At 45.6% G+C, this 16,466-nt stretch overlaps 1 protein-coding gene across 2 annotated transcripts in view; it reads left to right on the top strand.

Moving 5' to 3' along the window:
• Positions 1-16,466, top strand: part of NUP160 (nucleoporin 160) — a 54,781-nt gene that overhangs the window by 19,601 nt on the left and 18,714 nt on the right. For both annotated transcript variants that reach the window (XM_054027923.1, XM_054027922.1), the window contains exons 15-22: positions 2,202-2,367; positions 3,261-3,376; positions 3,471-3,631; positions 7,938-8,071; positions 9,068-9,138; positions 11,596-11,755; positions 12,264-12,333; positions 15,975-16,073. In XM_054027923.1, the coding sequence (XP_053883898.1) occupies positions 2,202-2,367; positions 3,261-3,376; positions 3,471-3,631; positions 7,938-8,071; positions 9,068-9,138; positions 11,596-11,755; positions 12,264-12,333; positions 15,975-16,073 (977 nt within the window). The remainder of the gene's footprint in view (positions 1-2,201; positions 2,368-3,260; positions 3,377-3,470; positions 3,632-7,937; positions 8,072-9,067; positions 9,139-11,595; positions 11,756-12,263; positions 12,334-15,974; positions 16,074-16,466) is intronic.

The raw sequence follows: 16,466 nt of genomic DNA, 5'->3' as shown, positions 1-16,466 counted from the left end.
AGGGCAAGGAAGGCCTAATGGCGTGGTGTTAAATTTTTGGTGGTGGCAGCCGTGATTATGAAGGTCATGCCCTGTCCTCTAAGCTGCTCCTTTTCCTGCAAGTTAGCAAGTGATGCCCAGGAGATCCATGTCCAGGAAAAAGTGGCAGCCTTGTCCCGTTAAAAATACCCAATCAAAACATGGAAGGAAGCATTCACATATTATCATAATCATCTTAGCCTTGTGCCTTCGCCATTTTTTGATCCAACTGAGGGCCTTGAAGATCCCTTCTCCCCAAAAATCAACTTTAAAGCGTCTAGTTTGTACCACTCTGCTGGGCTCTTCACTTTCCCTTCTTTTGTGAGCTCTCTTGATAGGCAGGGTTCACAGGTCAGAATGAACGTTTACTCCTTACCTACGTTGGCAGCTTTCATTCTGACATTGCCTGATGTTGTCGGCTTAATTTCTTTTAACGTGTTTTTTTTTGTATTATGTGTATTTATATTGAAACGGTGCCTATGTGATGTTCAGGTTTCACCTCTACAACCCCTGAAAGTTCTGGGATGTAAAATCTGTTGTTCTAATTGTAAATATTACCTATGCAACAGCTTGCCCTGTGTGTCTTGGAATACACGTTGAGCTACACATTTAACCAGTAAAACAGGAATAGAAAATATTCCATGATGTGCAACCTGGCCGAGCTAAAGTTCCAGCTCAGTGTCCGCTTATGCATATGCTGGTGATGAACTGGGAAACGATAACGTGTTACCACACATCCATATCCGTTTGCCTTGAACTTAAATTCTTTTGCCTGCTGCCCAAATTCAGATTTCCCAGACACTAAAGTTTCCGTGCATTCAGAGAAGCAAAGCTGGACGCTCAAGAAATCCAAAGAATTCCCACCAGCATAGAAGTCTTACCCCTTGCTTGTTTCAAACTGCTAACGTTAGATTTCTCCCCCGCCCCCCCCCCTCAAATATTGAAAGTCCCCTTTAGGACACAAATTAGGGATGAAAATTTTAGCAGTGATGTTTTTCTGAAAGCTTTTAAGCACAACAGTGGTTTATAACTGAAACCAGTGTTCCCTCAAATTTTCCCCACCCATGTGCAGAATGAATTTTGTTACGTGCACCAATATGGAGGCTGTGTGTGACACATCACCATCATATCGGTGCACATAACAAAATGTATGTGGTGGGATGAGGTTGAGGGGTTCAGAGTGTGGGATGGGGCTTGGGGCAGAGGTTTGGGGGGTGAGGACTCTGGCTGGGGGTGCGGCCTATGGGGTGGGGCTGGGGGTGTGGGGTTTGGGGTGCAGGAGGGTGTTCCAGGGCTACAGTGGGGAGAGAGGACTCCCCTCTGCTCTCTCTTCTGACAGCAGCCCCTGGGCTGGGGGGGAGAGGTGCTTCTCCCCACCGCGGCAGCTGTGGGCTGGGGCTGCAGGATAGGTGCCCCTCCCCCGGTCCCAGCAGGTCTGGCCGGGGATGGATTCAGGGAGGGGTGCCCCAGCCGGTCCGGGGGGCTAGGTTGGGGCCGGCGCTAAATAGGCTGTTGCACAGCTTACAGGGAACTTGGACTGAAACCCTCTTGCGATTTTAACTATAGCAGTTGTTAGAAGTGACTGCAATAGCATAAATGTTTCCTCATGGAAGGTACAAAGGACTCTTCCAAGTGCAGACAGCTGGGCCAGTGGAGGTGTCATGGGCCTGGATTAGAGATACCTGTTCCTTAGTGAAGAGTTTTTAAAAATACATTAGATTAGAGATTGCAAGGTTGTTCTTGGTATTCTAGACAAAACAGGTCTGCAGGTGGGCTGTCTCTGGTCCTTATGAGCTGCTGGGAAATTGCTTACGGATGCAGAATCCTCGTTCTGAATGCATGGAGCCAAGGCACGAGAGGCCGAGTCTGGCTGTGACTTTTATTTTCTAGGCATATTTTCCCCAGTACAGTTTATTTTCATCCAGGTCCTGTAACTGGAGAAGACTGAAGGGAAATTTCCTGTTACCGGTTTTCAAACAAAACTGCACAGAGATCTTACCACCTTCAGCTCCTCCATGTAGTCAGCCTGTAATTATCTAGTTAGTTAATTATGGAGCCAGATGGAGTCTTGTGTTGCTGGGGCAAATTTGCCCCAAGAAGCTTTCCTATGAAATGAGCGGAACTAACTTGGTTTTGCCTTGAAACGATTTGCATGAGAGTACAGTCAGGTTCTTTCACTGCAGATCTGGAGATGTCTCGCGATGTCGTGTGCCTTGTCCAGTGCCTTCGGCTGATTGGAGAATCTATTTCCATGGAAATGGCATTCGTCATGGAAATGGCTTGCTCCCGCCTTCAGCCTCCAGAGAAGGCTGCAGAGCAGATCCTGGAAGACTTGATAGCCAATGACACGTAAGGGAACTCTTTGTGTAACGTACGTCCCTTGTGAAAAGATGAAGGCACGAATTGTCTGTGCAGGGTTTGCCTTAGACGGCCCTTTACCCGAGTCTTCTAAGTGTGATTCAGGATGTGTGAATTCTAGCTCCGTAGTGGGAGATTTTTCCAAGCACCTCAAGGATTTGGGAGCACGCGTCACAATTGGCTTTCAGTGGAGTTTGTGCTCCTAAATCCTGTAGATGCTTGGAAATGCTCCCCAGTAATGATTCAAGTGGCGAGGAGTTCTGAACCATGGCGACCAGAAGCGGGAGCTTCAGTTTTGAGTTGGATAGTCTTCTTCACAACGTGAAAGCAAGTGTATCCAAATAGCTGAACCTCCCTAGCTAGCTGGTTTTAGATCCTCGCACACCATCTTATGGAGCATCAGTACCCTCAGCCAAGTACAAGTTATTCCTCTACTGCAGGGGTTCTCAAACTGGGAGTCGGGACCCCTCAGGGGGTCACAAGGTCATTACATGGGCGGGAGTGAGCGGTCAACCTCCACCCCAAACCCCGCTTGCCTCCAGCATTTATAATGGTGTTAAATATATTGAAAAGGGTATTAAATTTATTAGGCGGGGTCACACTCAGAGGCTTGCAATGCGAAAGGGGTCACCAGTAAAAAAAAAAATTTGAGACCCACTGCTCTACAGAGTGGGTAGGAGAGGAGCAAGTGGATTCACCCTGAGTATGGTGCCTTCATGGGTCAAAAAGATGTTTTTATTACAGTGGAGGGGAATTCTCCCTCCACAATATCTGTAGTGGTCAGACCAATTTCACTTCTGGGTCTCTTACTATGGGGGCCACTGATGGAGGGGTCTGAGGACATTACATACATTGATGCAGGTGAATTTTGTGTGCCCTTGCAGAGAGAATGTGATGGAAGATATTCACAGTAAGCTGCAGGAGATCAGAAACCCTATCCATGCCATTGGGGTGCTGATCCGGGAAATGGACTATGAGACGGAGCTGGAAATGGAGAGAGGTGATACGACACAACCTTTGTGGTTTGGCTAGTAAGGTGGTAGAGGTTTGAGGATTGCAGTTGACCTAGCTTCCATTCTTATCCTGTCTTTCAGCTCAGCCCCTCAACGTGCGAATGAACCTCTCTCAGCTCTATGGTAGTGGCACAGCAGTGACTGTGGTATGCCGGGGTGTGTGCAAGATGGCCACCACCCGCTTCCTAATCTGCCGGGACTTGTTGATTTTACAGCAGCTGTTGTTGAGGCTAGGCGATGCTGTGAGTATGGTCCAGAAACCTATTATCATAGACTATCAGGGTTGGAAGGGACCTCAGGAGGTCATCTAGTCCCACCCCCTGCTCAAAGCAGGACCAACCCCAACTAAATCATCCCAGCCAGAGCTTTGTCAAGCCTGATCTTAAAAACCTCTAAGGATGGAGATTCCACCACCTCCCCAGGTAACCCATTCCAGTGCTTCACCACCCTCCTAGTGAAATAGTGTTTCCTAATATCCAACCTAGACCTTCCCCACTGCAATTTGAGAGCATTGCTCCTTGTTCTGTCATCAGCCACCACTGAGAACAGCCGAACTCCATCCTCTTTGGAACCCCCTTCAGGTAATTGAAGGCTGCTATCAAATCCACCCTCACTCTTCTCTTCTGCAGACTAAATAAGCCCAGTTCCCTCAGCCTCTCCTCATAAATCATGTGCCTGAGCCCTCTGATCATTTTCGTTGATATTTCGACGCAATACTACAGGTGTGGCCTCACCTGCCGAATAGAGGGGAATAATCATTTCCCTCGATCTGCTGGTAATGCTCCTACTAATACAGCCCAATATGCCATTGGCCTTCTTGGCAACAAGGGCACACTGCCGACTCGTATCCAGCTTCTCATCTACTGTAATCCCCAGGTCCTTTTCTGCAGAACTGCTGCTTAGCCAGTCGGTCCCCAGTCTGTAGCCGTGCATGGGATTCTTCCTTCCTAAGTGCAGAACTCTGCACTTGTCCTTGTTGAACCTCATCACATATTGATGGATCCTTGCGCCGTTAGGCTTTCAGGATCTTGATCTGCCCCGGTGCCTTAAGCTGGAGCTTTGGCTCTCTTCCTGTCTTACCGCTGACATGCTGTGCTCTAGGGCAACAAGCAAATCCCTTTCTTCGTTGTAGGGGAGCAGCATTTTCAGTGCTTTGTTCCCGAACAGCACCACCTGCAGGTTCCCCTCTCTTTGCATTAATTCCCCAGCTCTCCATCACAGTGGAAGAGACTGAACTGAGCAGGCTGAAGACTAAAGCCTTTTCTGCACTGGAAAACTGGTAACCACTTCAGCCAGGCCGGGATAGCTAAAGCAGTACATGTGGATGTAGTTATATCAGTGTTTAAGGCCAGAAGGGACCCCAAAATCATCTAGTCCGACTTCCTCAGTGTCACAAATCACCAACACCACCCAGCGCCTGCGCGCTAAACCCAACAACCGACATCAGACCCAAATATTACAGCCTGCAGGAGACTAGGCTATTAGTTGACTCAGGTGGAGAATTGGAGAGACCAAGGTGCACCCAGAGGCCCCCACAATGGCAGGGAAATGCTTGAGGTACACCCAGATAATCCTGGCAAGTGATCTGCACCCACACACGCTGCAGAGGAAGGTGGAAAAAACCCCAACCATCATCGTCTCTAGCTTTAGAGTTGGGCACCAGGCCAGCAGCTGCTGCTCTCTGGTCACCCAGGTCTGAAGGCAGCATCCCTGCCAGCATCAGCGCCGAAGTGAGGGTGGAAATCCCGTGGGGGGGAGTCCCCCCCCACCCGGTCCCCTTTTGGATCAGGACCCTCACTATTACAACACCATGACATTTCACAAGTAAACATCTGAAACTGTGAAATTAACTACTTTTAAAGTCCCATGACTGTGAAATTGACCAAAATGGACCAGGAGTTTATAGGGCCCTATTCATAGTTCTCCTGTGATTGACCAACACACCGAGGGGTCTCTCCTCCTGTGTCACTTCCAACTGATGAGCCCCCGGCTCGTAGCAGAAATTCTTGTGGTTAGATCCTAAGTGCATAACCTTGCACTTTATACTGTTGCATTTCATCCCATCTCTGTTGCTTCAATCTTCAAGGTCATCCAGATCTTCCTGTATAATATTCCAGGCCTCCCTCGTATTGATGCTTCCCAGCTTTGTATCATTAGCACACACCAACTTTTTGTGCCAAATTCATTAATAAAAATATTCAATAAGTCTGGCCCCATGATCGATCCTTGAGGAACTCCACTAGTAACCTCCCTTTAGTCCGATAGTTCATCTTTCAGCACAACCTCTTGCCTTTCTTCCTTTAGCTCAGTGGGTTTCAGACTTTTTAGATTGCATAACCCTTTCCAAATAGTGTAGTCTACAATGTACCCCCATCTGAAATAGGGTCATAATATACTTATGGTTAGATTGCCAAGTTTTACTAAATAAAATGCGTTGTGTGCCATCACAGGATTTTTCACGTGTACCCCATGATGAGAACTCGTGTACCCTTAGGGATACGCATACCCCAGTTTGAAAACCACTGCTTTAGCTAGTTATTCCTGTCTTCTCTAATTTAACTAATTAATTTCACATATGGTGCTGATTCAAATGCCTTACTGAAGTGTAAGTACATTAGATCTGCATTTCTCTTCTCTAAAACATCAGTTATTTTCTCAAAGAAAGAAATCAGGTTAGTGTGGCACAATCTACCTGTGTTGCAGTACGTCTCCTTTTCAGTTTACCTTCATGAATTTCATTATTCGTTCCTTTGCAATTTGTTCTAAAGTCTTGTATTCTACTACGGTCAAACTAACAGGCTGTAATTGCCTGGATCAATTTTTCTCTTTCATAAATATAGGTACAATGTTACATATCCTCAGTCATATGGTACTACCCCCAAATAGATGGATGTATTACAAATCCTTGCTACCAGATTAACAGTATCATGTGTAGTTCTTTTAGTATTCTGGGATGGAAGTTATCCAGTTGCCCTTATTTGAGTACATTAAGCTCTTTACATTTTTCTTCCACGTCAACTGTGGCCATTTCCATGTCTAGACACTCATTTCTATCAGCCATCCTGCGTTCATGCCCGTGTTTCACATTATCCCCCTTACTGAAAACCAAGGCAAAGTATTCATTGTAGATTTTGGACCATACCTAAATTACTTTTAATCTCATCCATACTGCACAGTGGCCCAAACGTATCCTTCCTTATTCTTTTTATATAATTAAAAGACATCTTATGTATCTTAATTTCCTTGGCAAGAGCTAATTTAGCTTAATTTGTAGCAATTCTTACCTTATTTCTACATTTTCTAACCTCTATGATGTGGCTTTCTTTGCTGGTCAATCTCGTTTTCCATTCCCTGTAGGCTGTTGGCCTACTCTTAAAAACCTTTAAGGTGCTTATTCATCCAGCTGTGTCTGGAGGCTTTCACTACAAGTTTTTTTCCCCCTTGCTTGTGATGCAAATTGCAGATAGTTTTTCTATAGTTGGTTTAAAGAAATTCCAAACCTCCTCCACATGTAAATCTTCAATCTGTCCAGTCCAGCTGACTTCTTTAACTAATTCCCCAGAATACAGCATAGACAGGGACTGTTGATTACATTGACGACTCCACTCATACATATGTAAATACATAAAAACACAAACATCATCTCCCCACATGTCTTTTGAGGGTTATTTATTTTGCAGGATGTTTAACCCTTTCTAGCCATGCGTCACATTGTCCTTTTGAAATCAAAAGCCAGAGTTGACAACCTAGTTTTGATTATCATTCCATTTAATTTAACCTGAATCAACTTGTGAACCCTTAGTCCAAGATTGATTCTTATGACCAGCTTACCAGACTTATCAAAACCAAGTCTAAAACTGGTTCAGTGACAATTTGATGAAGAAAAGACTTTCATATCAGTGTAAAGGTGCATTACACTGGTATAGCTATGCACACATAGGAAGTGGAATAACTATATCTATATAAGGCATCTTCACACCAATATAACTGTCTACTCTAGGGTTCTTACAGATGTAACTATTTTTTACCCCCCCCGCGCTTCCCCTCCAACTGAAATATACCAATAAAACTTATACGTAGACTAGGCCTGAGAGGTGCTGCCTCTGTAATGCCCAATTTCAGCCTCAAATTTCCCTTTCATAATTAACAGAAAAGAAATAAAATTTGTCCCTTGTGGAACTCAGAACAGCTCCTCTCCCCTCTTTGTGCTTCATGCCCTTCACATCTTTGTAGTCTTACCTCCGTGTTAAGCTTTCAGTGGGTGGCCCGGAGTAAGGACTGAGCTGCATACCAGCTTGCACCGAAGTAATGAAACAAAATGACTGTGCAGCTTTTGTTGTTTTGGTGCCGGTCTGTTTAACGTTTTGGAATGCAAGTGTCCTGTTTCCGTTTAGCGTACGTTCCTTGACCACTAATGGCTAGGAAGGCTGGGCCCCATGCTGACCTTTGACACTCTTTGTGATGTCACTGTTGTCTTCTGTCTCAAGCTGAAGCCATTGGCTATCCCTGGCCTCAGTTACAATGCCAGCTGCTTTGGTCTCTTTACAGATGATTCTGGGAGGGGGCCAGCTGTTCCAGTCTCAGCAGGACCTGCTACATCGCACCTCTCCCTTGCTGTTGTCTTATTACCTGATCAGGTGGGCGAGTCAGTGCTTGGCGTCGGACGTTCCAGTCGACACGCTGTAAGTGCTTGTGTTCCCAATCTCTAGTCAAAGTGGATTGCTAGGTTTCATATAAATTCTTTGAGATGTCTTGAAATGCCCTTTAGACAGATGAGAGATCATCTTGGGTTCTACTTCTAAGAATCTTAAAGAAATTACCTGTCTTTGGGTGATCAGAGAATCTTAAATGTGAGTTTGAGACTACTGTCCACTCAGATCCTTGGTCTAACTTTCTTCTTGCGGGGAGGGGGAGGGTCACTTCCCTGTTAGTGTTCCGCTACTTCTGTTCTCCCTGAAAGATTCGTGCTCCGCAGCTGAAGGGCTTCCATCTACCATGTTGTTACATCAGAGGTGGTTCTTCCTGGGTGGATGGACTGGAAGCTTCATTTTAGGAATTCTACAAAGACACAAACTAAAGCTTCCCCTGTCCCCCCCCTTCCCCCCACTGTACAGACAAGTCCTGCGAGACTTGTTGGAAGCTACTTTTAGGCGGCTATATTAGGTTTGATCAGTAAAACTTGGTATTTCACAAAGTGTCTAAATCAGTATGAAACACTGACAAGATACAGTTTGATTTTTCCCTACCACCTTTGATTTGTTCTCTTCCTGTCCCAATTCCCAACTCTTTATATTTTTGTACTGTAATTTTGGCCTAATGGTCAGTAATTGGGTTTTTACTGTTCATTAAAAACTCACTGAACAGTGAGTTGCTCTTTCCATCTGTTGGCCTGGAGCAGTCCTATTTGAGAATCTGGACTGACGCAGAGTAGCTTTGACAACTGTAAATGATCATTTCTCTTTCCAGCTGTATTGCGAACGGACACTGAAAATATTCAAAGCGTTTTAGATTTCTGACTTTCCCTTGGGTACTGAGTCTGCCTTTGCTGTGCCGTGGCAGGTGTGGGTTTCACACCCTGGTCATTTCAGCAAACAGTTGGGTTCAGTGTGGACAGTGTTAGAATGTGTAACACAGGATGTGCTTGTCTCTCTTTTTATAGCTAGATTTTTCTCCTCTAGGGAATCCAACCTGCAGCACTTGTCTGTACTGGAGTTAACAGACACCACTGCCTTAACACCACATAAACTAGGTAAGAGATGTGCTACAAGGTCTTCAGCTCTTAATTTTGACTTTAAGCCCATACTTTCAGACATTGTGGGGGAGGGAGAGGGGCTCGGTTCTTGGTGCCCAGTTTCAAGGGGCTTATCTTTCAATATGTTCATCACCTACCCTCTTGTGGTCCACAAAAATTGTGTGTGGCCAAAGTAAAGCCAGCCTCCACTCAGGCATTCCCCATGACTTTGCAACCTATCACTTTTTTAATAACTCTTTTAATGTCGTTTTTTGTATGTAATTTCCTACATTTTTTAAAAATGAGAAATGGTTTGGGCGTCTGTAACGCCCCTTCCACTTATCCGCAGGGTTCAACCATTCTACCTCTGCCACTCAAGCCATATGGTTAACTACAATTACTAGCAGCAGGAGTAGTAGTCTGTTATCCTTTGTGGTCTAGCCTCTAGTCTAGCGGAAGATGCATAACACTGAAACACTGTGCTTGAATAACCTCATTTTGCAGACAGCACAACTCTGTAGTACCCACACTGTCCATCAGAAGTGTCACAGCCACACTATTCCTGACAAATTACTCACTTTCTTATTTTTACCATATAATTATAAAATAAATTGATTGGAATATAAAAATTGTACAGTAACTTCTCACTTAACATTGTCCCAGTTAACGTTGTTTCGTTGCTGATCAATTAGGGAACATGCTTGTTTAAAGTTGCGCAATGCTCCCTTATAATGTCTCTCTGGAAGAGCAGCCCCTCCTTATGGGGATTAGAACCAGCTCCCCATAATTCCCTGTAAGGTATGTGGCTCAGTTCAGGTGGCCCTCGCCCCACTGCCGTGCTGCTCCTGACCTGCTCTCTGCCTTGGAGCTGCTCCCGGGAGCTTCCTGCTTGCTGGGGGAGGGGGGGAAAGGGTGCTAATGTCAGGATGTCCCCCTGTTCCTGTCCCCCCCATCCCCCGCTCTGTGCCCCCTCGCCACAAAGTGGAGAAGGGGACAGTCACAGGGCGGGGACTGAAGGGGGTGGGAGCTTGTAGGAAGCCGTTGCTTCCTGTCTGAACTGGCTGCTCTGCTTAAAAGGGCAACGTACTTGAAGTGGTGTCAGCGTACTTAAAGGGGCAATGCATGTCTCGCGCACGCGCGCTCTCTCTCTCACGCATGCATGCACCCCCCAGCACTTTGGAAAGTCAGCACCTGTGCAGCTGTGCATGTGCTGTCACGAGGAGGGAGTGGTGCGCTCCAGCTGGATAGCGTGGGCTCATCATCCTGTTTAGTTTTTTCAGGGAAGTGTTTGTAGCCACTGCCCTCCTGCATCTGTTGTTTCCTCCCTCCTGCCTCAGTCCATGCTGCCTTGTAGAGTGTGAGGCTACATTAACAGCGGATTAACCCTTGAGGGCTCAGCCGAGTGCTAGTTCATTTAGCAGCGAGGCATTCCCTGGGAAGTATCCCACCCTCTTACTCCACCACCTCAACCAAGCTTTATAATCAATCATTCATTGCTGTGTACAATATTAAACTGTTTGTTTAAAATTGTTTAAAACTTAGACTGTATAAGTATATAATGTCTTTTGTCTGGCGAAAAAAATTTCCTTGGAACCTAATCCCCCCCCATTTACATTAATTCTTATGGGGAAATTGGATTCGCTTAACATCGTTTCGCATAAAGTCGCATTTTTCAGGAACAGAACCACAACGTTAAGTGAGGAGTTACTGTACTTACATGTCAGTGTAGAGTCTATAGACCAGTGTAAACAAGTCATTGTATGAAATTGTAGTTTGTACTGACTTTGCTAGTGCTTTATGTAGCTTGTGGTAAAACTAGGCAAATATCGAGATGAGTTGATCTACCCCTGGAAGACCTCTGTGTACCCCCAGAGTTGCACGTATCACTGGTTGAGATACACCCAGCGTTTAATACTCTAACACAGTGGTTAAGTAGCCTGTGGACTCCTTGTGATGAGCACAGTATACAGATTTGGCTAGGAAGAGATTACCGTAGATACTCGTTCATAAGCCGAATATTTTTGGTAAAAAAAGTGACGCATCAAAGAGTGGGGGTTGGCTTATAAACGGGACTACACCAAAATCTGATGATTTTAAACTCTGTGGAATCATTGAATTGAATATCTAATACATTGTTATTTTGTTTACTTGGAGCATCTGAGCCCCTCAGCTCCCTGTGGCCGCGGTTCGCCATTCCCAGCCAGTGGGAGCTGAGGGGCTCCGTGCCTGTGAACGCTCCAGGTAAACAAAACGTCCAGGCCTGCTAGCGGCTTACCCTGATGGCCGGGAGCCAAAGTTTGCCAACTCCTGAAATATAGGTTGGATTATGAAAGGGTCATACAGTTTTTGCTATTTTAACCTAACCATCTTGGGGGGTCGGCTTATAAATGAACGGGCTAATGAATGAATATATACGGTATGTCTACTAAGCTGTGTGTATGTAGCTTGTCAACCCTTCTTTCATTTGTTTTTTAGTGTCCAGCCCTCAGACAATCGTGGAATTATTTTTTCAGGAAGTGGCCAGAAAACACATAATATCTCACCTCTTCTCCCAGCCTAATACCTCTCTGAGTGAAACTAGTTTGAACTGGCCTCATCTGATCACTGCAATTGCCGCTGATCTCCTGCCACTCTTGTATCCTTGAATTATTAAGCCAGAGTGAAGGTGTGTCACACACCTGGGTGCTCAGCACCCAGAAGCTGGAAATAGGCACACGTCTCCCTGGAGAGCATGTGGAATGTCTCCCAATTAATGAGGCCAAAGCTGTCAACCCTGGGCTCCTGAATCCGTATTTAGCTCCCTAAGTAGGAGTGACCTGATCGCAGTTCACTTCAGTAGGATTTGTGAGTGTTCAGAACTTCTCAAAATCAGACCACCTTTTCCGTGCTCACACGTGGGTTCTAAACCCTTAACTTTATGCCCCCAGGTTTGAAACATTTGGCTTAGATGCGTGATGGGGGTGTAGTGGTGTTCTCTGAGGTGGTGGACTTAGCTGGACTACCCTTTTGGCTAAGATGGGAAAACCCGGTTACAGAACGACTTGTGTGAACGTTGAGCACCAGAGGCGCTCACGTTTCAAGCCTGTTCTTGAAGCTCTTCCCTGACAACGGAGGAATTGCTCTGTTCCTTATCTAATATTCAGATGGCCCAGTAATCCTGGCTTCCTCTTCCCAGAATGTTTGATGGGCAGTTGTCAGTACACCCAGCTACAGGTAAGCACGCTCGACACATGGCGGATGGTTTTGTCTCTTTAACAGCGTGTCTGATCCGTTTACTCTTGCAACCAGCAAAGAGCCAGTGGGGGGGAGAGAACAGCTGGAGACCAGAAACTGGCTTGCATATCGCGGAGCCTATTGTAACCAGATAGGGTAAGAAAACCTGACAGTCTTAGTGGGGGTTGAGACAACCTAATATGAAAGTATATTAAGGATGGTTTCACATGGATGTTCTCTCAGCCCCTCTTGCATCTGAAGATCACGCTGTCACAGTTCAGGGCTAGCACCTTTCACCCCTTTCAGCTTACAGGCTTCTTGCCTTCACCTGCCCTGGGATGAAATCCTGGCTGGGATGTCCCCTCTAGGACCAGCCACAGAAGTAAATGTCAAAGGGATTGATACCCGCGTTGTTCTTTTAAGTAGAAGTACTTGGAAGGCACTGAAAAATGTTTGTCCGCTCCTGCTGGAATTAACACCTGGTAACCATGGGGGAAACACAGTAACAATGAATCAGGTGGAACATATAATATTTAAAAAAATTAAACATCTTCCACATTCTTCTGCCACTCATAAACGCTAATCCTGAGATAGCCAGAAGTTAAGATTATAATGTCATTTGGGAGTAGCTCCTTGATAAATGTCAATAAATTGATTGACAAAGAGTCCTGTGGCACCTTATGCTCCAATACGTCTGTTAGTCTATAAGGTGCCACAGGACTCTCTGTCGCTTTTTACAGATCCAGGCTAACCTGTCTCCCCCTCTGATAATCAATTGATTATACAGCACAGACTGTGCAGGAAGTATTTGAAATTGATCTGCACAGAAGTTTAGTACTCTAGTTATTTTCAGCAAAGCCCAGAAAGGAGGCCTTAAGCTTTATCTGTGCAGTTTGTTAGTGGGGAGTTGTGCGTCTCGGGTCCCGTTCTCAGGTGAGATGCTGTAGGCATGTAGCATTTTCCCTTTTCGAGAGCTTGATAAAGTGACTATGCGGTGGTGTCACTAAAACTCAGGAATCTGAACCCCCAGACACCTGTTAGCTATTACATCATGGAGCTCACTATTGTCTGTAATGCAACAATGTAAACAGGTTAACTTCAAGAGCAGACATAGACTACTTCTGTGAGCCCATTTCAGTGGAGAACTGCAGTTTCAGTCAGCGAGCGATGTACTGAACACACCCGTTAGCCAAACACAGCATCCAGAATATGTCAGATAAACAAACTTTCCACCACCTGCTTCTCTCAGTGGGTTGGTAGCAATGTGAATGAGAAATTGTTTTCAATACAAGCTACTGTTTCCAGGTGTGTTTCTGTGCATTACTCAATTCTCAGAATTACCTTCTGAACTATAACTTCATGCTCTTTAGCCAAAGGGATTTTCCCCCCCAGTTGTTGCTTTTGGTGCTATAACTCTGAATTTTTTTACTCTCCTACACTGAAAAACAGCATGTTTCTTTCACCGCACACTGATGGAAAATGTTAAAGTGTAGTGAGCTTGGAGGCCAGTCGCTACTGAATTATTCATGCCACACATTTTCTCTTGTACATTTTAGTAGGACTTAAACAGGCTCTTTGTCCCCAAAATGGATTACTTCTGGGGATGGGGATTAGCGGGTTGCAGTGTGTGCACAAAATGGATTGCACCTGGGGCAGGGATCGGTCTGCTGCAGTTTATGTACAAAACCCCATATAGTCAAACTGTCTAAAAGAATGTCAGAATTGCAAAGCATTCAGTTCAGGAAATGGCAAGGTTGTTTGTGCCACCTGATTTCTGCCTCCTTGTGTTTGTGTTATGGTACGGTCTTTGATTGCATGATCACGCACTCTTTTCCTGCAGGGCTGCTACCTTATTCATGTCCCAGAAAGGGCAGCAGGAAGATGTTCAACGTTTATTTTTATCCACGGTTTAAAAGTGGACTGTTCCTCACCCCCTGCAACCTTCTGCTCCATCCCCCAAAGGCCTACATGTAACCTTGGTTTATATGGATGTAAATTTGGAGCAACCTCAATGAATTTACTCCAGATTTACATCCTGGCGATCACAAATAGAATGTTACCCAAAATAAGAGACAGTTAGATTCCCTGACCCCACTACTGAATGAGGGAAGGGTGGGACCAACATGTAGACAGGAAGGATGGCTTAGTGGTTAGGGGGCTAGTTTGGACTCGGGAGATGTAGGTTCAAGTCCCTTAGTATGTCTTTGCCTCTGTTCTCATCTGGAACGGGATGAACGCATTCGATGTGGGACAGTCTGATACTAGAATAGTGGGGGCAGGATAAGTACCATAGGTAGGTAGAACACAGGTGACTATGTAGCTACAGTCTTTCGATGCTTATGCACAAGGGTTTAGAGCGAAGTTTCCCAGCACCGTCTTACCTTTCCCTCAAACGTATGTTCTTTCAGCACAGTTTTAAAATGTAATCTTGTCTTGTGAAAAAGGGAAACAGAAAAGAGAGCGAGAGCTGGCACTGTTTGCTAAAGGAGTGTTTCTAAGCTGGTGGGTCGTGAGCCCCAGGGGTCCCACAAAGCAAGCTGTGGGGGGAAGGACATGAGCCTTTATATACCAATCTAAAGCAAAGACTATCTGGTTCCCTCACTCGCCGCACACCCTGACCCCTCAAGGTCAAATGTCCTCTGCTGACTTCTTGAAGTCACACAAATACATTACATTACATAACCTGTCACTATCACTGATACATTTATTATAAAAAAAAAAGAGTAAAAAAAGTAATGCGAAAACTTGTGACTGAAAGGCTTGCCAGCCCGAAAAGGGTAGGGAATACTGTGCTAGACTGCTGGCCATGTGTCCGTGTGCACTGAAGTAGGGCTCCTTCTGACCCACCTGTATGCTGTGTGCCAGATACCTCATTCTAAACCCTCCTGCACAGTGAATGTGACGGGGTTGTTCTACAGACATACATGGTGCTGGTGGGACGGAGGAAGATTGTTAAACCCTTATTAGGAGTGAGCTTGCATCAAATATTTGTTGACCCTTTTTAACTCCGCCAAATTAAAATGGCTTTTCATCCCACTCTCCAGAGGCACCCATCTGATGCGGGGCATATTCAAAGGCTAAATTTCCAATTCCTGTCACCTCCCACTGAGAAGCTGGAGCTGTTCAGATTAGGTCATTTACTGATGGCAAGTGTGTGTGGGAGTTTCCCCCACCACCTTTGTGCTGAAAGCAGCTGAACCACTTTTGTTCACGTGAATTTTTCCCATGGAGATTCCCAACCCGGAAGATGTGTCTAAAAGGTGTGTGACTGTTACAAGCACCTGAAAAGGGCCCTTTGGAACGGAAACACGTAGGTGCCGTTAACTAGAGTTGTCGCTAGACACTCTGCTGATAACACACCTCACACTTGCCATTAAGATTCCTCGTTTGCAAATGACGTCTGGAAATAGGATCAGCAGAACATGGAGTCACCCTCGTGCCCTGCGTTAATCTTAGTACTGTAGTTACAGCATGCCACTTAAGTAGCATTGCAGGAATCCAAAGCTGAAATCCTCAGTTTGTTTCTCAGGTAAAATAGGGACTATCTTGCCTGAATACAGGGGCGTGTTGGTTCATAATCAGCGTTAAGGGAATGTTAAAGCTTTTGTGTCTCTGATCAGAGGATGCCCTTTGTCTCTTAGGAATACATTCGCCTGCTGCAGCCCTGGTGTCACGTGAACGTGGGTTCCTGTCGCTTCTTGATGGGAAGATGTTACCTTGTTATGGGCGAGGGACACAAGGTACAAAACAGCTTCACTGCTTCTCAGAGTGGAGCATTGCTTCATGTGCGGGGTTCAGTGGTGTCTGTGTGGATCCGGACTGTCCCACTTACCTGACCGCCGGTTACATTCTGTTCCTAGGGCTAGAAGATGTGTTGCTCAGAAAGAAATGCAAAACTCATTTCTTTAGCGTAGCTTTCCCTTGGATTTTCTCACGCCCACTCACTGATATACACAAGTGTACAAACTGAGATGAGCTATTCCTCCTTCAGACAGGAAAAGGGCAAGGGAAAATTGTTTCTAAATACCTGGGAGGCTCTGAGACCCCTATGGAAACACATAGCTAGCAAGGGCTTAATGGATTGGCCCATGGTGACCCTGCGTAGCCTGGCGCAGAACCAAGCTGTCCTGTTC

This window comes from Malaclemys terrapin, chromosome 4 (genome assembly GCF_027887155.1).
Source record: "Malaclemys terrapin pileata isolate rMalTer1 chromosome 4, rMalTer1.hap1, whole genome shotgun sequence".
Classification (NCBI taxonomy): Eukaryota; Metazoa; Chordata; order Testudines; family Emydidae; genus Malaclemys; species Malaclemys terrapin.
This window is presented reverse-complemented; position numbering and strand designations above follow the sequence as displayed.